The 23272-nt window shown below is 42.0% G+C and overlaps 1 protein-coding gene across 1 annotated transcript; it reads right to left on the bottom strand.

The window, feature by feature from the left end:
* Positions 1–1908: 1908 nt before the first annotated feature.
* On the bottom strand, positions 1909–22372 carry TTLL12 (tubulin tyrosine ligase like 12). The gene is made up of 14 exons (XM_015869859.2): positions 22173–22372; positions 17560–17735; positions 15340–15538; positions 13704–13863; positions 12907–13040; positions 10063–10139; positions 8731–8847; positions 8412–8606; positions 7167–7278; positions 6247–6398; positions 6077–6158; positions 5566–5634; positions 3349–3487; positions 1909–2424 (listed from the first exon to the last, which is right to left on the bottom strand). Exons 1-14 carry the CDS (start codon positions 22350–22352, stop codon positions 2273–2275), a joined length of 1944 nt encoding a protein of 647 aa, XP_015725345.1. The 5' UTR covers positions 22353–22372; the 3' UTR covers positions 1909–2272.
* Positions 22373–23272: the final 900 nt, after the last annotated feature.

Consider the following 23272-nt stretch of genomic DNA (forward strand, 5'->3'; position numbering starts at 1 on the left):
CTTCTCCTCCACTGCTTTTGTTAATAAAAGGTTTTGAACAAAAAAAAAAGAACATGCAAGAGGCAACACAGGATGCTGTAGCCTAGAGGGGGCCCCTTCCTCTCTTCTCAGCGTTACAATGGACAAGACAAAACAGCAAATTCAGAGCATTTAGAAGCCAAGAGCACCCAAATATTCAGCAGCTATCTGTAAGTACCCCTTGCAGCCCCAGCAGCAGGGCCTAAAAGCACCCACATGTGCTGTGTTCACCATTCAACCCATTCAACCATTCTGTTGGCAGAGCAAGAAGCCTGGCTGTGTGCAGACTGTGTACACGGGCACTGAAGTTGTTTCCTATCTACACCTTCTCATTTTAGCTGCTTAGAAATGGGAACTGGGATTTTTCATCTCTGGGATTGTGGTAGCTGACGCAGGAAGATCTCAGATAGTTAATTCACCCAGCTGCTTTCTAAAAGAAGGAAGGTAAAAGAAACAGAAAACCTTTGTTTAAAAGCATAATGGAATATTTTGGCCCACAGCTTGTGGTCTTCCCACACAAATCTCACTATACTTTTGTTAAGTCATTCTTCTGGTTTGCTAAACGTGATGCTGCTGTTCCCTTTGTGATGAAGTTTCCTTCCCCCTCTGCTCTAGATCCAGTCTGTTACTTGTTTTCCAAGTACTTCCAAGGCAGAAAGCACCTTTTGCTTTCCTACAAGTCACAGGGCATCTGCTGAGCATCCTCTAATATCCGGTCTCAAGCACCTGTCAGTGCCAATCAAACTTTCACAGAGGGTTTATTCCTCTACTCAGCATTTTAACTGACTAAACAAAGCAGGCTTCTGATGAAGAGCATGCCAGACTAGCCTAAAAAAAATCTTTGCCTTCCTTATTGTAAGGGACAGCACATTGCTTATTTGTAAAGCACAAAGCAAGGTTTAGATCATTTTATACAACTTGATAACTTTACTTTGCTCTCAAGCAGATTCCGATAGCTGCAGCTAGGTAAAAAATACTACATGCCCTACATACACTTCATGGTAGACAAAAAACAGCTTTTATAAATTGTCCACACATAAAGCAATGTAATACAGCCTAAAACGACTTAATTCCAGTCCATTGCTCCCTGATCTGAGGGGAAATCAGGAACGATTAATTTGAAATTAACACCTCATTCCCAAACAGGTCTGTCTTAGGCCCTTAACTTTACAGTCCAAAGGCTGTTCAGGCTTCTAGTAGAGTCTCCCCAGACCCTCTCATTTCTTTAGGCTTCTGCCTTTTGTTGCTGCTCTGGACATTATATCCCTCCCAATTTTTTGCCTGACAACTCCTCAGAAATCCAGTTTCCCTCTTTAAGGGCCAAGCTAAGGATGACAGCCAGCCGTAACAAGGATCCTATCAGTACTGTACAGAGGTCAAGAAATGCGAAGAGCTGTCATATATTCCAGTCACCATATCCCCAGTACTTTACTTCACTGAAATACATTTTCATGGCAGAAAAATATAACACTATCTTTCTTGTCCTCAAAGTACTTAAAGTAAATTAATCTGTTCCACTCCTTGAGAATACTTTGCCTTTGTTCAGTGGATCAGAAATGAGATGCTAACAGTTCAGATTCCTTTCCCCCACACTTTATAGCATTTGTAATGCACAATGAACTCAAAATTAACATAGACCAATCACTTCATGCACAGGTTTCAGCAGATGCTGAACAGCTTTTGGAAAACTACCAGGACCTTTTCCTGATCCGACCTTCCTTACCCCACCATCTTCGTTCAAGCTTCATATACCTGATTTTCAATAAACTTGCCAAACGTAACTTTAATCACCTGTTTTACCTCTGCCTACAGACACAAACATTTTAGATCTCTGTACAACAGAAGAGTAAGAAGCAAGGCTAAGAAAATAATATACAAACTTCCAGATGATTCAGTAAACCGTCATTTTAATGTTCACACAGGGAACTATGCCACGTTTCCCAGCAAGAAAGCAAGAGCTTAGTCTACCTGAGAGACAACTCAGGTGTTCCAGTTCTGCCCTATTTTTGAGGTTTCCCATATTCAATAAACAAGATATTTGGTCAATACAAATTGGTGATTTACAGCACAAAGCAACACAAGGAAAATGCAGACAAAACAATTATCGGTACAGTATAAGGTATATGTGCATTCTTCTGAGTTTTTTTCCTGGGTTACTAATACAGGAAAATAATTGCGTCAGCAGCTCATAGAACTGAAATGTAAATATTGCTATTAAGCATATCTGTGAAGGAAAGAATCAAGCCTCCCGTGGCTAGACAATGCGTGTCACATGGCAGTTGTCTGCTTCATCCAGAAATAAGGTGCTGAAGACATCATTAAAAAAGGTAGGGTGGTATTTGCAGGCTCTATCACAGTCAGGATTGAAGTTCACCTCCAGAATCTGAGGCTGCATGATTCTTTTTCCTGTCAAAGGGAACACACAAACACTGCCTTTTAATGCAAGCTGTACAGACACCTGAACCACTGCCTGTCATTAAGCTAGAAAAAGGCTAGAAGTCAACTTTTATGACCCAACCTGGCAGGGCTTTTTGTTTCACTCCTAGTAACTCCTAGCAAAGCCAGGCATGCGCAAGGAATTCTGCTTGTGTCCTGGGAACTGAGAATTCTTTTCTAGTCTCCTGGAAGTTTATTTCTGTGTTGGTGCTTCTGCACATCTCCCTGTGAGAGGTAGCTGTGCACAGGGCACACACAAACATTTTTAAGCTTTCAGGTGAGACAGGAAAAAATCAGCCTTATTTGGCATTTTTTTTCCTACCAGCTATCCATGAATAGCTGGAAGAAAGGCTCCAAGTGGTTGTCAGCCATGCTGTGACATGAACACGGAGCATCTCTATATACATGTTCTTGCAGACTTGATAACTGAGTTGACAGTCCCAAGGACATCAACAGCACTGCAGTGGTGAAGGTCGTCCCTTGTCTGCTTTACTAAATAACACTGCAATCTGAAGACACTGGGCCAAGCCACAGGATGATGTTTCTTTAAGGTTTAGTACATAGACAGGGATTCTCCCACTGTAAACTGGAATGAAAACTTGCCCCTGTACAGCTGCGTTTAAACCAACTAAAACAAAGCCATAGCAGGAGTAGAAGGGAGGCATGGACTCAGCCCAGCACAGCCAGCAGCTCCTTCTGCCATCACAGTTAACCAGCACAGCAGCTTTTAGCTCCACAGACCTGCAGCTTCAGATACCCTTTGATGTCAGTGGGTGGTACAGAGCGCACAGTTTACACTGCTTGAAAACCTATAAGAATCTGATCAAAGGAAATAAATTCCTGAAAAAGTTCACGAATAAGAATTCAACATGCAAAGAAATGAACTTCTCTCACCATCTCCGCTGGTGTCCCATTTGAGCATCAAGTCAATGGCATATATTGCTCTTGATGATGGATAATCGCAGATGCCAAGAGGTGCGGGTTTGGCTGAAGCAACTTGGAACAATTCAGCAAATGCCTTAAAAATGTTTGCCTAATAATAGAAAAAGGTCTCAGAATGAGAAGCAATTTAAAAAACCCACCTTTTAATCACTTAATGCGTTCACATTTTGAAGAGTTCATTTAAGTTACAGTAGCCAACAGAAAAATCTGCACAGCATTAACTTCAAAATGTACATCGAGACAAAGACCAACACAGTGAAAGGGCCAAGAACTCAGCAGATATCTCTGGGCTTCTGCTGGGAGCAAATAAGTACAAGAGAAATCCTTAGAATCAATTCTCTTCTCAAGCATCATGTATGATGCTACACTTCTACGCAGAGGAGGAGAAACAGAACACCCAGGAGAGCTCTGTGCACAACAGTAATGCAACAGTAAAGTTTCTACCTTCCTGCCTGTTAAATCTGCTTACTAGCTTAGTTTTGTTCTGCCAAGAAAAGTTTTCTACCAGCTTATGCTGGCATCTCTAAACGGTGCTGGAAGTTTATACTTATGCCTATGTATACCACACTGGTGTTTCTGTAAGCCAATAGGATATACAGGTATAATTTTTAGCATGGAAACTATACTGCAGTAAATCATTTACTCTGCAAATGCAGGAAGAGTAATACTCCATATGTGGCGCACACCACTACTTTGGTTAGCCTGTGCATGCTTTCTTTTGATCTGTTTCTCAGTCTCTGCAGTCTCTTTCAGACTATTTCAATCCTAATGCTGCACAACCTGCTACACTCTGAATGTCTTTTCTTGGATGTGAGGTTCTAGCTAAAATGGATATGAATTCATTTATGCAAATCAACCCAAAGCTGGGTAATTTGTTCACTTTTGAAAGCATATACATTAATCAGTACTCAGTCACAATTTCTTCTGCATCTTTTGACTCGTTATAAATATGGAAGAATGCAACGATTCAGTTATGTGTGGGCTTCTGAATCATCTTTTCACATTCAGTTTTTTCTTTCAAGCATTACTTATGAGTAAGAATGAGAATGTCCTCTTCTGCCTTCTTGCATATTTTCCACAAATACAGTACTGGGAGCCTTTTCTTTGCAGATAAAATATGCCTACGCGTGCCTTAGTGTTAGGGAACCATCAGTTTTCTTGTGCAGTCATTAATGCAATGGCAGGCACAGGGCTAAGATAAGCTAGCTAATGCAGATAAGCTAGAGCGGCAGCTAAAAATCCTACACTATAGCATCCAAGTCAGGATTTAATTCAATAAATGGGATAATGTTCTCATTTAAAAATCCCTATTTCTAAGAGAAGAGATCACAGCTTAACTTTTAAAGAATTTGCCACAGTATGTAAATACAGCCTCCGCACTACACAGCCTGGTAACACAGCCCCTTGAGCACAGCACCCCTGAGGTGAGGCTTATTTCTGTCAGTCACTTTGGCACAGGTGGGCACATCCATCTTGCAAGAGAGCTCCAGTGTCCTGCAAAGCAAGCTAACATGAAAGCTTACAGGGAGATCTTTAGACCTACAGCTCTGCTTAATATAGGCAGGTCAAAACCTGATTTGGGGGATTAGTTTCCTACTTGTTTTCACAGACCCTTGCGTTGCGAAGTCCCTCAGAACAAAGGAAGCAAGAGCCTGAATATTTCAGTGGTTCAACTCCCAGATTCAGAGTTAATATGCTACTGAAACAGAATAGTGCTGAAAGCTTTGAAAACAACTTTTCCAGAGTCATAACAGCAGCACCTGTTACAACTAACACTTGATACCGTGGACCTCCCTACTGTTTTGCATGGAATACTGAATCTTCATAACCACAGGCTTTTATAATTGGCATCCTTCCTCAGACAGAACTCTCAGGAAAAATGATCCTGCTCCCAGGATCCCAACACGATTTAAGACTGGCTTTATTACCAACTCCAATATAAGGAAACCTCAGTGTGGCCATGAAATAAAGTTCTCAAATGCTAAGAACAGTGTTTGAATCAGTCCAAGTAAATAAATTATTATAATGTAAAGGTTAACATCTGCTGTCCTCTATGAAGCTGTTGGGCATGAAGTATGTTTTCTGAGGAAAAATGTAACTTCTGGAAAAGACAGCTTATTGAGTTGTATTCACAGATACTTATGAAATGAAGACAAACTGCTCACTTACTTGTACTGTTGTCCACAGATGTTCAGGATATTGTTTTTCAAACTGAGGAACAAATTCTTCACAGTGTACCTAGAATGGTTTAGAAGCAACATATATTGCTTTGACTGGGAATGGCTGAGCAATCAAATGACATTGGAATGCCAAACTTTTTTTGCCATCCACAGAAATGCAGGTAGAGAAGTAGGGAGTTGGAATCCCTTCCTTGTTCTAGTGTTTCTATATAAAGGATTATACTGAAGTCTTAGAAAATTAGCTACTATTTTAATATTTTTCTCTTACTGATTTCAATTAATGTGGGTTTTATTCAGGATGTAGGTTTGTATTATCTATCATAAATTTTTAGGGGTCCAGACAACTAAATGTCTAGGAAAAAATACTTGGTTAGGATACTTCCAACAGTGACTACTTGCTAGGTATGAAATAGAGTACTGGGGAATAGTCACATGAGAAGGCACTGAAAGCCACTCTACCAACACAAAGGACAGGGGAATAACTTGGACTGTTGGCTTACCTGCTTTAATATTACACCAGGAGCATAATTCATGACGGTGAAATGCTTCTCATAGTCATCCAAGTCATCAAGGGAAAACGCCCTAAGGAACAAAGCAATTCCTTAGAACCAAAGCTGATCCCTTGGAAACTAAGTCCCATCAGTCTAACAAGGAAAGGTAATGTAATTACCGATTTGAAAAGCGTAGCCAAAATACATCATAGACGTACAGCTTGAGTGGTTTTACCAAGCGCAGCAACACAATGTAACGGATGTCAAACTTAACCATCCCCACGTCTTCTCGGTGAAATAAGACTGGATTTTCAATATACTTGCACACTACCTAACAGAAACAAACAAAAAGTAACATAAAAAAATATTATTTGACAGAAATGAAAAGCGTCAGTAGATACTGAGGATTTAAGATACCCTTTTTAATGTGTATTTGTGTTGGTTTTTACTTTAGAAGCGTGCATAAATAATTGATGTTGTGCCAAGAAGCATTTTATAAAAGTCTTTGGAGCCTGGCTGGGAAAGCTGGGCAGCAAGAATGTATAAAAGCCTTTTTATTTACAATTTTAGTGGCATTAACCTTTTGCAATATAAGTATGAAGCCATTTGTGCACTTCTGTATTCCAGAAAAATACATGCAGGGCACACATCAGCAAAAATAACATTTAGGTGGCAGTCTGACATTACAGCTCCATCATTTCTCTGTTGTTGGCAGTGTTCTGTGCTGCTGAGCTTTGTATTAACAACAATGACCAACAGGGGACAGAAGCAACAGTGTACAAAAGTTCATGACTGATGCTAACCATATCTAAGGTGTGTTGTCTTATCAAGCAGAAATGCACTGGACCATTCATTACTGTCAGGGCAACATTTATTTTTCAAGTATGAAAACGTCAGCCTCTTGGGGTCTTTCATCACTGCAACAAATGGTGCTGATTTGAATAATTAACTCAGAATTCATTGAAGCCGAATGCTTATGGGTCAATGTATGAATTTTTAAGAAAATATGTTTCCTTCCTTGTAGTCTTAGACCACTTCCTGTAACGAGAGCTTTTTCAGAAATCCATTTAAAATCTCATTCAAAGCCATGATCTCTTACCTTTGGGCTGCTTTCCCTATGCCTGATGATATTGTTAAGGCTGTTGGTGATGTGGGTGTCCAAGCTTCTGGCCAGGTTCCATGGTTTGCATATCCAGTGATTGTCTTCTCCTCTGTGACAGACAGAAAGCCAAAGCTTATAAGCTTCATTCGTCTGTCTGAACATTCACTCGAACTGATCTCTGTACTCCTCTGTCTTAATTACTTTATAAAGCTGTGCACTACATCACAAGGTCTAAGGACTTCTGACTGATAGCTTTAAGCAATGGTGTAAAAGGGAGAAATGGCAGTGGTAGCTTTCACTTTTTTCAGTTAAGGCTTAGCATATTCTCACTGTTCATTTCCTTCTAAAGAGAAGAACAACTCATCAATAGTAACACCACGAACACACAGAGGTCACGGTACAGGCATCATTCTGTCAAGAGTCTTAGGCTGCATAGGTGGAGAATCATCTGCGTTTCTAAGATGAATCTCTTAACAACTCCAAATAATTCATAATACATTACGCTGTGACTGCCTCCCCGGGGAAGAAATCAGACGATAGCTCAGCAATTCATATTGCAAGAAAACAAGAGTATACCACTCTCTTCTCAATTCCCAGTGAGAAGAGGGGCAATATTCCTTGAAATATCCCAAGGAAAACAAGTAACATGCTGGCCCTCGTTCAATACATTTTTCTGAGTAAGGACAGGGTGACACTATGTCTTTCTTTCCTCAGTTAATAAATTTAAGAGATCTGAGAAACGGATTGGGCTTCATGATAAACAACACAAACTGAGCTGAAGTTAGCAGTGTTAGCTTAAGATGGTTTTATTTCTGTGGAACTTACTACCCCCTGCTTTCCTTTCACGTACGTACACAATGCATTTGTGCTCAACCCTTGATAATTAAAAGGAATTTAATCACAGACTGAAGACATGTGGAAGGGAGCACTCTCTCCTGGTTATGCTAGTCAAAAGCAGAATCCATAGAGCAAAGAACAGCTAAATGAAATTCCTGGCAACTAACATTATAACTAAGACTCACCAAGGAAGCGACTTTCCAGGTTGAGCTTCATGTGAGGCAATGATTTATTGACTAGCAGTACCAAGTACTCTCTTTTAATTAAGAGAATCTTACCTGCTCTATTAGGATTCTAAGGGAAGTGCAGTAGCAGAAACAATGCAAATTCAAAATCCTAAAGCTCCACAACTGCTTTATGCTAATACTAAAGCACAAGATGCAAGGAAGGAGAAATAATACCCGCCTTCTTTCACGCTGCTGAAAGTAGCAGATGAACTGGGGTAATTCTGTTTGGAGGTTAAAAGTACGTGGCAACCATCTTGGCCCATCCAGCCCTCCAGCTCGCCTAGATATGGATGCCAGGCAGTCTTTGACAGTCAGCAGGTTCTCACACGGGAACTGATTCAGCATTACTTCAGGTCTTTCCTCGCTTAGCTTCCTGAAAAACAAGAGTTGCTAAAGCAAGAAGGGGAAAGGCCAGGAAGGGCTTTGGGAACACTTATAGAGGGGAGAAAAAAAAAAAAACAAAAAAGAATTTATCTTATGAGGAAAATAATTGTAACCTATAATCTTTGAAGTGCGAGAAATTGTAGAGGATGTCTGCTTCTGCCTCGTTGTCTGTGAATACAAAACGGGGATGCGTCAGGCTGTTGAGGACTTGCTGGATGTCTGTGAACACCCTAGAAGATAAAGGGATATGAAGAAAAATGGTGAACTGATTTCTGAAAACAATCAGCTGTTGCTTGAAAACAGTGTTTTATTGACTCCTACAGGTGTTACACTTTTAACCCACAGGAAAAAAAACAAAAAACTATCGTGGGACAGACTAAAAATAAGGTATTTTGAGGAAAAAAAAAAACCAAAACAACAAAATAAACCTTAAAAGTTTTGCTCCACCAACTTCCACAAAACTTGCAATTGAGAACAGAGACAGTTCCTGACAGAAGAGCACTGACATGAATTAACTATTATTCATGAAAGAGTACTTGAACAAGAGAGACCTTGTAAGTACCTTAACTGGTGAAAGAGCCCTAACCATCGACCTGTTAGCAACAAGGAATCAATCCATATGAAATTTCCACAGTTTCAGAGTTCAGTAGGAAGACTCAAAGTCAGACTAATGCAGAAAAGCAGGTACCACAGTAAGTAAGTAAGTGAGCGTTTCAACTGATTAAGCAACTGCTATTTTTTCTTTTTTCTTGAGGTGTCACAATACTCTTCCTCCTCTCTGGACCTGCTCCCAACAGTTTGCTCTTCTTTCCTCTTCTGCTACTAACCAATTAGAAGATACAATCCAAAGAGAGAGTTCTCTGAATTAATGAACTTTTGAAACAGCCCAGTCATAGGGGGAAACACTCTTTTCAAGAATCCCCAATACCTGAAGCTTGTCTATTATGCTTTGTTTACTGCCACAAATGTTCTGCATAGCTCTGTGTATGACACGTTACTTCCATTGTACTAGCCTTACTCTCCATACTCTTACACTAAATAGAAGAAATTAATTCACTGGTATTCTTATCAAAGTCCTAATTCTTTCCCCACTGCTAAAGATTATTGCATTTCATATCCTCATGCAGCCCTGCCAGTATTTCTTTCTGCAAAACGTGGCTTCTTGAACACCTGCACAGCTGAAGGAAGTACAGCACCAAATCTGACAAAAGGTCCAGTACAAGTTGCACTGAATTCATCTCAAGGACAAGGCAAACATCCACCGCTTTGGAGTAACTTATAGTCCTTGCTGAAGGAAACGGGATTCAAATGGTGACCTGAAAGTAAAAAAGCCTTATAATGTTGTAACAAAGACTTGAAGCATTTGATTTCCTCACTTAACTCTAGCACAAGGCAAGCATCATACTTAAGGTTGGTAATAAAGCATTTTGTTTGTAGATACATACTTGAAAACTTTGTCTTTATCATAAGCTGCTGGGTTGATTGCTATGGGGAGTTTCTCCTTGTTTTCTGCTAAAATAGCCTAAAAAACCAAACAAAAATAAAGAAGTTAGTAATAGTCATAGAAAACAGGCAGCTGAGTCAGACTTCACGATGAGCAAATAAGAACAGCAGCACAGATCAAATGGCACTTTCAAAATGCAGTTATAGGATAAGTGATTGCAAAACACAATTTTAAAAGAAAAAATGATAAGTAAACTGCTCAATATGATTATATGTTTGTTCAAGTGTTTTATTATCATTACCATTGCCTACTGAAGTTTTATCGAGTTATCAAACCTTACAGACAGCTATATGCAATTCCTTATCTTCACATAAATGTTTAAATGCAGGTGTGCAGGTGTGTTTGTAGCCACAGCAAAAATGACAGTCTGTGTCTGACCAGCGCACTGCCTGCTTCAAGTGAACTGCAGAGTCACATTTAAAGAAACTTATGTTGTGTAATACAAAGCCCAGGAAGAAATAAAAATAAAATACAAATGAAAATAAAAATCAGAACAAGACCAGAGGCAGAAGGGGGTCAGAATTAAGAAGCCACTGATAAAAGAGGAACAAAGGGCAGAACATCTGCCTAACCACACATACTCCTTCATCTTCAAGGATGTTACAGGAAGTACAATCACCTCTAACTGGAAAATGTAAGGAAAACCAAACCAGAGACATCACCTTCTAAAGCAAGTTGGACAATACAAACACAAAGTAGTTCCTGAGGAGATGACTACAGTTCTTGGAAGATTCATTCACATCTATTCTGCAGCTCAAATTCACGGACCTGCTGCAGAACTGCAACTACTCGAGTAACCCAAGAGATCACTTCTTTAAAGTCACACATTTCAATAGAAGCACCTTTATTAGCAACTGTCTCCTGAGTCTGCTTTCTGCAGTCAGTGCCCAAATCACTGCCCATGGTACCATTTAAGTCACAGACTTTGTGGTTTGTGCTAAAGAATACAATGAGGTAACAGAACAAAAAACAGGTGAGATTAAGTCTGCAGCATTACCATAACAACTCTGCTTTTCTAAGCAGGGCTGAAATACATACAAAAAAGACAGGGATCTCTTGGAAAGAGTCCAGCAGAGGGCCACAAAGATGGTGAAGGGCCTGGAGCATCTCCCTTGTGAGGAGAGACTCAGGGAACTGGGTCTGTTTAGCCTTGAGAAAAGAAGGCTGAGAGGGGATGTGATCCAGCTTTACAAATACCTGAGGTGTGGGAGCCACAGCAGCAAGGCTGGTCTCTTTTCAGTAGTGCGTGGGGACAGGACTAGGGGTCATGGGATGAAAGTACAGCATAGGAAGTTCCGAACAAATGTGCGGAACAACTTCTTTACAGTGAGGGTGATGGAGCACTGGAACAGGCTGCCCAGGGAGGTGGTGGAGTCTCCTTCTCTGGAGATATTCAAGACCCACCTGGACGCCTACCTGTGTGACATGGTGTAGGGAGCCTGCTTTGGCAGGGGGGTTGGACTCGATCTGTAGAGGTCCCTTCCAACCCCTACAATTCTGTGAAATCTTTCAGATTTATTGGAACCAGATGATCTTTAGAAAAACCCTTCCAATCCAAACTATTCCATGAGTCTTTGCTTCTATTTAAAGGAAAATTAGAACCACAAAAGTAACACCCTTAGCTACAGCAAAACCAACAACTCAGCCAAGTGAACAACAAATTATTTGTACATAGTAGTAAAGTAATCCCTGCTGCTATCTCTACAGCTTTTGTGACTATTTCACAACCTTGCAAAACTGCTGGTTCACAGACTTAAATTGTGAACAAATCTGACATTATCAGACTTTTTTGTGCATGCACCTCTGCGTATGCTAAGCTACAGCAACCAGAAGTATCAGCAACATGCATCTCTTTGTAGGAATTTCCCTTCTTGAGTTTAAGGCCACGCTACATACAAAGTTCTTCTTTGGTCTGTCACCAGTCTAAATCCCCAATCTACAGCTAAATATTCCAGAGGAAAAAAAAGCTCTGTTTTCAAGACAAGGTGGGAAAGGAGTATAATATCAGCCACACACAATTCTTCAGCTTTATTGGGGAGACATCACTGCAGCCTTCCAGTACTTGAAGGGAACTGATGAGCAGTAGGTAGACTCACTTTTTACATGGTCTGTTATTGACAAGGTAAAGGGGAATGATTTTAAACTGAAAGAGGAGAGGGTGGCAAGGCACTTGCACAGGGCAATTTGGATAGGGCCCTGGATCTGGTAGGTGGTAACACTGCCCAAGGCAGGGGCTGGAACTAGATGTAACTTAAGGTCCCTTCCAACCCAAATCGTTCTGTGACTCTACGATTTATAACAGCAGTATCGAATTAACATTGTATCCACTACAATATTCAGCAATTCTAAACCACATTATATATTAGTAACCAGACTGAAAAGTATAATTATCCCAGTGTACTAAGATGAATCCTTCTGTAATTCAAGACAGACCGGAAGTACTACAGTACTGGATCCAGAGGGTAAGCATGTTAGACAATGTCTCAAACGTTTAACCGGAAGATAGGTACCTTATATGAAAGACCTTGCGCTGTATTTACTTGAAGAAATATTAGGCAATGTTGCAATAACATACTATAGATAATCTCTGTTACCTCGGTTCTGTAAGTTATATCACATATTTCTCATTTCATTATGCTTCCTTTGGAATTATTTTTAAGTTATTACCTAAATTCTGAATCAGTATTTAAGCCTGAAAAAAAAAAAAAAAGCAGAACCAGAACTCTTTATAGCTGTTTAGACACTCTCTCTGAAAGGATAAAATATGAGATCTGTTACAGCTTACCTGGTAATGCTCATCCGATGGCTCTGGGGTAAAACAGTTGACATCCAATACCTCATTAGGCACCCATGGTAACAAAACACACTTCCTGATCAAGCGATCAGTTTCCCCATAAGCATAATCACGGGTCACTTCATCTGCAGTAAAACAAAAAGAGCCTTTCAGGAACAGCCTTTAATTCTATGCTCTGAAAACTCCCTCATGCCTCATCACAGAAATGAAGGTCAAGCAGCTCATAATGCTACAACTGTCAGAATCAAAATGCAAAATTAGATATTATCAAACAACTGTAATAAAAAGGGTATTATTTGCAACACAAAAATTAGTCCAAAACCAGCTGACCTACGGCAGTTTAATCACACAGCTGAATGCTATTATCCCCTCTACATGATGGGAGCAGAACGAGGCACTCAACCAAGGGTACAAGTAGAAAGTCAACCCAAGTCTAGTATCTTCCAACCTCAAGCACTTGACTGTCTCAGTCAGAAACAGCTACTAACACAGACTTGTTACAGATGATTTCTTAAACTCTCAGATGGCCTCAATCAGAAGTTTCACTACAACAGTGATGCAAGATTTAAGTTCTCTGTCAATGTTTTGAGCCTCTACCTCACAAGTTATGATGCTAAAAATATCAGAGAACTCTTAATTATGATAGTATTAAAAATATGTGGTCATTTTAGTTTTGAAATACCTGTTGTGCTGTGTAGAGTTCAGTGGTTTGTAAGATTATGGCCTACCTCCTGTTGTAGGCATTAAAAACAGCTGTAGTAACAAACAAACACAGAGACTCAACTTACCACCAGTTTCTAGGTCTCTCAAGGGCCAGAGAATTGTGTAAGCAATTTGTTGAGGCATGTAAAACAGGGGTGCTGTTGCAAAGCTAGGCTGATCTGAATGCTGAATGCGTGATCCAAATTCATCCATAATATACCAGACAGGAACTTTTTCCTCCGCAGTCTGTATAATTAAAGAAAGTGAGATATACTGCATGTATCAATTTCTAAAAAAGAACTGCAAGACAGAAGGCACTGGGAGTACCCCCTACAATGTTCTCCATGCATCCAAGGCACTGTGAAAACTGGCAGGTCTGTTCTTATAACTGCAGAGTCCTGTCCTTCCTCTTATTATAGATACTGCTTACCAAATCCACTTTCCCTGAAGCCAGCTCAGGGAGTAAACACAGCAGAAGGCTGTTTCCTCACACTTATATAGATGCAGAAAGGGAGACAGAGGAACTGGACTACTGAAAGCAGTTCAGTGCCAGCAAGGGAAACTGAAGCGAAGTTCAACTATACGTTGAATTAATTGTCTTCCAGGAAAGCATTTTTCAAGCAGGAGCAGATAATTTCACATGATTCATGAGTCACTCATAAGAAAAAGATGGGAAATTGAAACATAACGTAGAAAGATGGAGATGTACTCCTCAAGCCTGCCTTTAAATAAAAGGCAAAATAAATAAATCACAGTGAGTCCGTTTCTAAGATATTTCTTCAGATCTGACAGTACCGTGAACTAAGCTGATACATGCACTGGCGAGGTGCCATCTGCAGGGAGTTACTTCCACTTTTTGAGCTAAGGGTGCAGGTTGGTCATGATCACACCACTCAGAGCGGGCCACTGGTAAAACAGACAGGCCTATTCCATCCTGCATAGGGCTTGGCCACAAGAATTAGTTTTCATCTTCAAAACAAAATACTCACCATAGCATAGAAACCACACCACAGCCCCTACAAAAGCATTTTTATTGGCGTGTATTCCCTCAGATGTAGCATTTGAGTGTATATGAAGGCTCAATATATGCTAGGACTGTGCTGAGTGACCAAACTCTGGTCTTATTCACACTACCTAAAACCAGAATCTGGAGTAAACTACATCTGGAAACACACCATCTTGAAACCAGTTGATTCTCATTTGAGGTTGAACTAATATTTACACTGCATTGGCAATCAGATGACAAATTGAAACCAGGAAGCAAAGTTATCTGACAGCATAATTATATCCTCAGGAGGCAAAATACCCTTACAGATGAGGAAAGCTGTGAGCATAGCTGCTGAGAGACATATTTACATGAGACATCCGATTCAAGAGGAATTCTTTCCTTCACTGTAAGTAAATATGAACAGAAAAAAACCCAAATTTGACACACAAGCAGATCTCCCCTTTCTACTGTCCTTCCATTGCAGAAAGCTCTCCTCCTCTGTGTGGAAAAACAAGAAAAAACAACCCTCGGAGTTCTAATCTGAAATGAGGGAGCAAGCCACTGTGCATTCTAGTCCTAGGTGGCATCTGCTCTCATACCAAATAGAAGTTTATTGTTCGGTGTCCATAAAGTAGTATTGAAAAAGTATATTTGTTACTAGCCATATACTGGAATGTCTTCACTCAGGGCTGCCCAGAACTTTTTAGCAGCCCAGTCAAGCTTCAGAGACTCACCCCTTGAGAAAGCTGGTAGGTCTGATTGTACTTCCACATCTCCTGCAGCACTTGCTCAACACTGTCCTCATCTGGGATTTCTCCGTGAAAGTCGATGCCCATGAGATTTGTCATTCTGTGAAGTAAGCCAGGCACTTGAAGCAGGTGCTGGCGGGCATGTTCAATACGGTACGTCCAGGCATGGTCGATGAGGAAAATGCTTCAAGAGAATTTTGGAAGCATTACAATGTATATATGCGTATACATTTCCATACAAGGGCCCAATACTTCTGTGAGTTAGAACTGCCTATCCTTGTAGACAGTTTCACAAGTTCTCTCTAAACGGCAATGCAACTTCCTGAATACATGTGTACCATTACAAGTTAGGAACAATTTCCCAGCCGTAGCATAGCACTCTTTTTGTTCTAGGTGATTTCTTGTACAACAGTCAGTCATTCTATGATCATGAGGCACAAACAGGATCCTGGAAGACAGGACTTTCTCCCTTCTTCCATCACATCAACCTAATATTCATAGAACGGCCTAGGTTGGAAGTGACCTTCAAGCCCTCCCAGTTCCAACCCCCGACGTGGGCAGGGCTACCACACACCAGATCAGGTTGCTCAGGGCCCCATCCAACCTGGCCTTGAAGAAGGAAAACTATGCACTGTTTTGGAAAAACATTCAGAGACCTTGCTAGCCATGAGGTCGTGCAGTATCTACAGTCATCTGTTGAACTAGGTGGAAAGGCACGATCACCAGAAGTCTCATACAGTTTGCAAGTTCAAAACGTTTCAAGTTTTAGATTGTTTTCTCTTTATTTGGCTCTGTTTTATTTTTTTCTTCCCTAGAAACAAAACACACTGTTTAAAAGGAGCACCAATTAAAACAAAATCATAGCCAACTTGCACCTCTCTCCTTGAGAAGTTTAGCCCTTGCGTTGGCTGCATGATTTTTACAACAAAAGCTTACTTCCTTTAAGCAGAAGGATTCTTCATACTTTGGCCATAGCCTTTTATTGAATGACATCAAAGAAAAACATGAATTCTACTTATTAATTTCCCGTTCTCAGTTTTCAGTAAGTTAAAAACATTTCAGCTGTCACATATGCCAAGTATCTCTGAACTATTCTTGTGTATCATATTCCACACATGGAATAAACTTCATTTTTAAACCTAAAGATTCTAGAGAATGATAAGGTGGAAATCTAGTTCAAATGCCTTTGGAAATCTAGTTCAAATGTCCACTAGCAAACAGGCATGTTGATATTCTGCTTCTACAGCCACATATCTTCAGTTGCTCTGAATTTTACAATTTGTGTTCTCAGACAGAAAAGCAATGACTGAGGCTAAAGCAAGCATGTAAAGGCAGACAGCCACACTCTGTGTAACTTTTACTCATCAAGACAAAGCTCACGTAAATACACAAAGTCTAAGATCTAAAAAATAAATAAATATGAAAGGTCTGGCAAAATAAGTTCTACACAAATGAGCAGAACGACATTTAGAGTTCCACTGGAGTTCAGACTCCGCCTCACTGGCAAATATTTATGTTTGATATTAAGGTGATAACATTACAACACATACCTTTTTATTTTTATTAGTTTCTTACACAACTTTTTCTAATTTAGCAGTTCAAGCTAATCTAATTCACGACAGGTAAGCTGATTCCAATGAAAGCCAACAAAACTTGAGATGCATTTGATCACATACACGTGCCTAGCATGCAATCGTAAGGTGACACTCTTGAATTACATCACAGCCGACTGAAGGAAATTCAGCTGCTTACAGCAGCTCAGTATCCCCTGAGCCGGAGTTTTGTAGAGGATACAGTTATCACTTCAGTATTTTTTCAATGGCAAACACTTGGGATCTGCAAATCTGTGTATTTTATTTCTACACTTTCTATCACTTCAACGCTGTCTCTTCTCTATTCTCCCTCTCGGTTTCATAGGACTGATTTATAAGCATCTTCCACCACAATTTAAGAAGGAGCAACATAAGATGCCACTCCTAGGGCTCTTTACAAGATATGCTTTGTAGCACAGAGATTATTTCTATTTCCTGAAACAAGAAGCTGTGTCTTATGGTAAGAAAGACAGACAAAAAACGACAACATACAAAACAAAGCAAAAGAGCATTTCTGAATAAGACCAAGCAAGTTTTATTATAAATTGCCCTAATCACTTCAGGGTTTAAGACCATTCAAGGACACAGGACCAAATCAGAAATCACTACTCACCTATCAGGATTGGAGGCTTGAAGCCCATTCTCGTTCGTTACGATAACTTTGAAACAAGGTTCATTTCCAGGATTTGGTTTCTTTTTCAATTCATCTTCCATCGCTTCATCACCTTCCTCTTCCTCATCGACCTCTTCTACTTGCATTATCCCAAAGTAGTCACCAGCATCAAATACCTGAGATTGAAAGTGCACAGAGTACAATCAGATAGTTGAGACAGTACTCATACATGCACTGTGCAACACCGAGAAGGGTGCAGACAACTTTGGCCTGCATTCTGACAAAAATGGTGTCTAGCATTCATTCTTGCACATGTCTATAAAGTTGCTCTTGCTTAACATCAGCAGGAAGCTCTGATGGTTTCCTTGACATCAACAGATCTATTGATGATCATCCATTACTTCAACTAATCACAGAAGAAGCTGAAAACAATACTTTTGTTTAACTCCAAAAATCAACAATCAATTTAATCACTGCAAAATACGATCTCATATTATGGCATGCAAAGCTCAACAAACCAAGGCATTACCTGGGCTCCAGAACCACAATGAAGAACATTAAGACCCCCAGTCAAGTTCTGAGTCACTTAAGAGATATGAGTGTGTTTCCTCCTCCTTCCCTACACAAGGAATAGTTTGCTCACCTGCAGATGAGACTGGAGCCTCTTCACACTGCTGCAAGCTGAAGTCTATACTTACCTCAGCTGATCCACTGAAAAAGTTTTACTTGCATTCTTTGCTACTCCAGATGCAACACTTTGACCTAAATGAATTAAGAAGCCACTACATACTTCCCTTCTGCCACAAACCTTGTCTAACGATGGCTTGTATACCTGCTGCAGAAAACCAGCACTATGTCTGTGACTTCAAATTAAACACATAATTTTCAAGAAGAAAATACGTATAGAGTCTCAGAAGACATTTCAAACCCTTTTACAGGGAGTTATTCTGCTAAGTCAGTCACACTATACAGTCAACCAGACAGGACCTGACAAACGATTAGTCCTCTTACACAGCATTTTTTAAGGGGAGTCAGACTTCCTAACAACACACTTCTCCATCTAACCTTGCTAGAAAGCAGAAGAGAAGGTAACAGACCTGGAAGCATAACCTCCAAAGACACCGGTTCAATGTGTCAAGCCTGGGTGTACCTAGCCCAGTGCATCAATATCACAAGTCATTACCTCTAGACATTTGCAATTTATTGGCTGGAAAATCCCAAAGGCAGAGACAAGCTTTTATTTATTCCTTCAGGAAAATAATCTTCACTAAGCCCCCGCTGGAGGGCAAGGAAATCAACTTTGCATTTGCAAAGCATGTCCACATAGACAAAGCAGAGTTGCCCAAGGGGAGATAGCAGCAAGAAGGGAGGGCAGCAGGCAAACAGCACCCGCTGCAGATTATAACATACAGCACTGTATCGTAGACCAGAGCAGACAAACACCCGTGAGTGCCTCCTAAGGATTGGTGATGATGCTTTGATTTGGGCTAGGAGGTGCAAAGAGATGCTGAGAATGCACTGTCTAATTTCAATTGTATGTTTTTCTTTGGACAAATAAAATCACTTTGCAAACAACCTCATTGGAGGTAAAAAATACAGAAATAAGTAACTGACCTAACATCACCTGCAGTTCAGCAAGCATATAAATAGCTAGTGATCCTTATTTATCGCTAGTTTTCCAGTTTTTGCTGGAAGAGGATAACATTACTCAATAGCAAGCAGTATTGCCACCTCTTGCTGCTTAACAGGGGGCCACCATTTCCTTTATGACCCTGCTTGCCTGCCTGTACAGTTCACAGCCATTTTAAGCTGACTTCACTGAGGCAAGTTCCAGCCACAGGAAAAGCCCTTCTCTGGGAAGCTGCCAGCAGCACTCGGCTCGTTTTTATCAGGTGGCTCCAAGCTGGAGCAGCATCCTGAGCTGGCTGCTGCACAAGCACTAAGCCCAGCCATGGCAGGCAGCAAGAAGTGCGAGCTTTCCTCAACAATATCATTAAAGGCAGCAGCCATTAGTAAGTTAAAACTGCAAGTGTGATGCACTGGAGCCCACTTCATGTGTGCTGCCCTCTGCCTAACATGTGGTGAGGGCCTAGCAGTACAAGGCTGGCCAGCAGCAGAGAAGCAGCTGTAAGCAAGCCAGATTTGGGCAAACCCTCTGTCCTTTCACATTCAGGTACAACTCACAGAATTATCAAGGTTGGAAAAGACCTAGAAGATCATCTAGTCCAACCATTACCAATACTTCCCAGCTAAATCATATTCATCAACACAACATCCAAACGTTTCTTGAACACTCCCATGGTCGGTGACTCCATGGGCAGTGCATTTCAATGCCTGGACTCCAACCTAACAACCCAGTAAATCAAGCAATGTGAAACAAAGCGGGCACATGTCATGGCAAGGACTGCCAAGTGCAGGCACCTTCAGCAAATTCCTTACAGGCATGCTGCAAACTGTTGCGAAGGCCACAGGCACCCCATGAACAGCAGCATACTCTGCAAAATAAAGTCTGATAACGCTAATCATGCTGCACTCCTTCTGATAGTTAAATAGAAGACACCACTTAAAGGCCGTCCATGTCTGAACAATGATTTCTCAGGGCCACAGAAATACTTACTGCAATACACAGGAGCCTGCCAGTTCTGCTAAATGCAAAATAAGGAAATAAGTAAAAGTAGGTTTAGTGCCCTAGCAGATACATCACATTCGGGATGAGCAATCCAGTGTAATTTATGGTTACATGAGGCTCTCGGGAGCAAAACAGCTCTAGCAGCTCTCAAGGTAAGTGAAACTCCTCCACTTCTCTTGCAGGCTTTGGCACACTATAGGTAAGGTGCTGTATGTTGGAAAACAGCTGCCTGGGCTGGGTTCTGGAGGTACAGATGTAAGAGGAGATTTTATCTGTGTTACGCTTGCAAGTTTTCCAAGTTCTATGCTAGAAAATTTTAATCTTTGTAACAGGTTAAGACAGATTAAAAATTCATTCCACCTTCACACAGGAAACAAGAGAACACATACTGTGGTCCACGTTTCAGATTTATTTTCCCCAGTTACTCTTTACTTAACGCCCCTAAGCATTTTCATCCTTCCCCTTCACCTCCTCTGCTGCCTTCAATGCTGCTCCTCCAGCTGCCCCCATGCTGAAGCTCTGAGCAAGGTAGTGTAGACTTGATTACTTCAAAAGTTCATCCCAGGCCACTGCACTCCTCATCATAATCTTCCCTACACATCCCAGTCTTCTCCATATCCTTTTACCCTTCTGGATAAAATCCAGAAGCTGCAGAGGCAGAGACACACACCATTAGCAGCCTGCTTTATCTTCATCAGTAATGATTTCAGTGCACATTTCTCTCTCCACACACCCTAGAGCATTTCGGACAAACAATACACTCAGCCACTGCTGAAAGCATAATCAAACAGCATGCACTGTGCCACCCTACGATATGTACCTTCTCCATGCCAGCCCCTGCGGAAGTATCACAGCTGTGGTTTTCCTCATTCAACTCTCTTCCCTCCCAACTCCAACCAGTAAAGTCTGTAGCTTATCAATACTTATAAATGTCAAAACGGTGGGAGACAAGTGGATGGGGCAAGGTTCTTTTCAGTGGTGCTCAGCAACAGGACAAGAGGCAATGGGCACAAACTGGAATGTAAGAAGTTCCATCTGAACATGAGGAAAAACTTATTTACTGTGAGGGTGACAGAGCACTGGAACAGGCTGTCCAGAGAGGCTGTGGAGACTCCTTCCCTGGAGATAATCAGAACTCACCTGGATGCCCACCTGTGTAACCTGCTATAGGAAACCTCCTTTAGCAGGAGCTAGGCTACATGTACTCCAGAGGTCCCTTCCAACCCCTACAGCTCTGTGACAGAGCATTTGCTTGAGTTAATGTAGATGCATTGTCTCTGCAATACACAGCTATACCTTTCACTTGCAGTACCAGACGTGCAGCTGTTAGAAACTACCAGGAACACATTTAACCCCACCCCCCCGAGTGTTCTGTAAGCACTCTGATTGTATCACATCTTCTTAAGCTTCCATCCATTCCTACTGTAAAATTGGGATAAGGAAATAAAAACAAAACAGAAAAAAAAACCGCCCCCAAGCAATCAGAGATGAGTTGATTTGTACAACTGTTAAACCACAGCACCTCTCCTTCACCCACCACCCTGCAACTTCTCACCCTATCTCCTAACCCACAACCCCTGCTCGCTCCCTCCTCTCCCCACATCCTCAAGCTCCAACGAGCTCATCTGGCCTTATTGCCTCCCCCAGGCTGACTCCTCCAGACTCCCCGGAGCGCTCTCACTTTTCCAGACAACTGGTTTCGGGTCCTGCCTTTCCCGCCTCAGCTCCCGGTTCCTCTCAGCAAATCCACACTCTCTTTCCTCACCGCTGAGTCTGGCGGAGCACGCACCAGATCCTAAAAAGAATCCTTCTTGCCTATCGCCAAGTGCAGCCCAAAAGCAGTCCTACTCACGACCTGTTTTTCTCATCGAAAGGCGTTCAGCCGCTGAAAAAACGAGGCCAAAGGGATCCCTCGCTCCGTCGTAGTTTAACCCCGGCCAGAGCGCTCCCCCAGCCCTTCCCGCATCCCCCGTCCCGCACCCACCTCTCCGCGCAGTTTACGGCACAGGCTCTCCCAGTAGCGCGCCGGCACGCAGGAGGCGCGGAGCGCAGCCCCGTGCAGGGCCACGAAGGCCGCCAGCTCCTCATCGCCGTCCTCCGACATGGCCGAGCCTGCCTCAAGCTGCTGCCGTACCCCCGCCCGCTCCGCCGCAAAGCGGAGCATGCCGGGTGGAGACTGCCCCGGGGAGGGAGAGGGAACGGGAACGGGAAGTGCGCGCGCGTGGCGGGCGGGGCCTCAGCGAGCTGAGGGCCGCGGTTCGGGTCTGAGGGGGGTTGTGAGGTGTTACTGAACGGCTTCGCTTTCCGATAAAAGTGTTTGGGGAAAAACGCATATTGAACATCCATCAGTGAAAAAGGAAAGTGACTTTACAGCGTTTTTGTTGGGCTCTTTAGAAGAAGTTTTTGAGACAACCTGTTCCTTCTCGAACATTAGTAGGGAATAGCTTCCGATGTTTTAAGCTGGAACTGCTTAGCCTGAGCTGTAGTGGAGGCTCTGATCTCCGCTCAGGTGTGGCTGTAAAGTTGCAGAAGCCATGTGTGTGGCACTGCTGCCCTGTGCACAGGCCACTGTTGCTGTTCTGGGCAGCTGAGAGCTGTGGCACCCCTCCATCTCTGTGGGGTCTGTTCAGGGTCTGTGCAGGCTGCTCCTCCTGCCGGCCCAGCCCGCAGCCAGGATTGTGTGTCGGTGCTGCTCCAGCTGACAGAGCAGAACTATACAGGAGGGCTGTCTTGCAGCCTTGCAAATAATAAGGCACGGTGTCGTCAAGAAAACCTGTAGTTCATGGAGCTCCTTCAGTGGAGAACGAGCATCAGTGTCACACTGAAGAAACTGCTCACTGCTCATCTTGTGTAGCTGGACTGGTGTGTAGCTGGTGTGTGATATAGAGCAGCTAGCACAGCATTCCTCTCTCCACATCATCAGTTATGTGGAGGCAGGTCTCTGTGTTAAAGAGCTGTGGTACCTTGGTCAGACACTGAGGGTATAGAGAGATGAGAAGCAGTGCCTGCATGCTGTAACCATACACTGCTGTTCTAGCATTATCCCTCGACCAAGTAGCTGAATAGCAGACACAGGCCAGTCTC

This window comes from Coturnix japonica, chromosome 1 (assembly GCF_001577835.2).
Source record: "Coturnix japonica isolate 7356 chromosome 1, Coturnix japonica 2.1, whole genome shotgun sequence".
In the NCBI taxonomy this organism is placed as follows: domain Eukaryota; kingdom Metazoa; phylum Chordata; class Aves; order Galliformes; family Phasianidae; genus Coturnix; species Coturnix japonica.

Bases quoted from the DNA above. Each gene is read 5' to 3' on its own strand.
- TTLL12 (XM_015869859.2), bottom strand. From the start codon at position 22,352: ATGCTCCGCTTTGCGGCGGAGCGGGCGGGGGTACGGCAGCAGCTTGAG. The intron at 8,848-10,062 runs GTATGTATCTAC...TTTATCTTCTAG, and splicing joins GATAAAGACAAAGTTTTCAA to GGTGTTCACAGACATCCAGC. The intron at 7,279-8,411 runs GCGGGTATTATT...TGTCTGTCACAG, and splicing joins TTTCAGCAGCGTGAAAGAAG to AGGAGAAGACAATCACTGGA.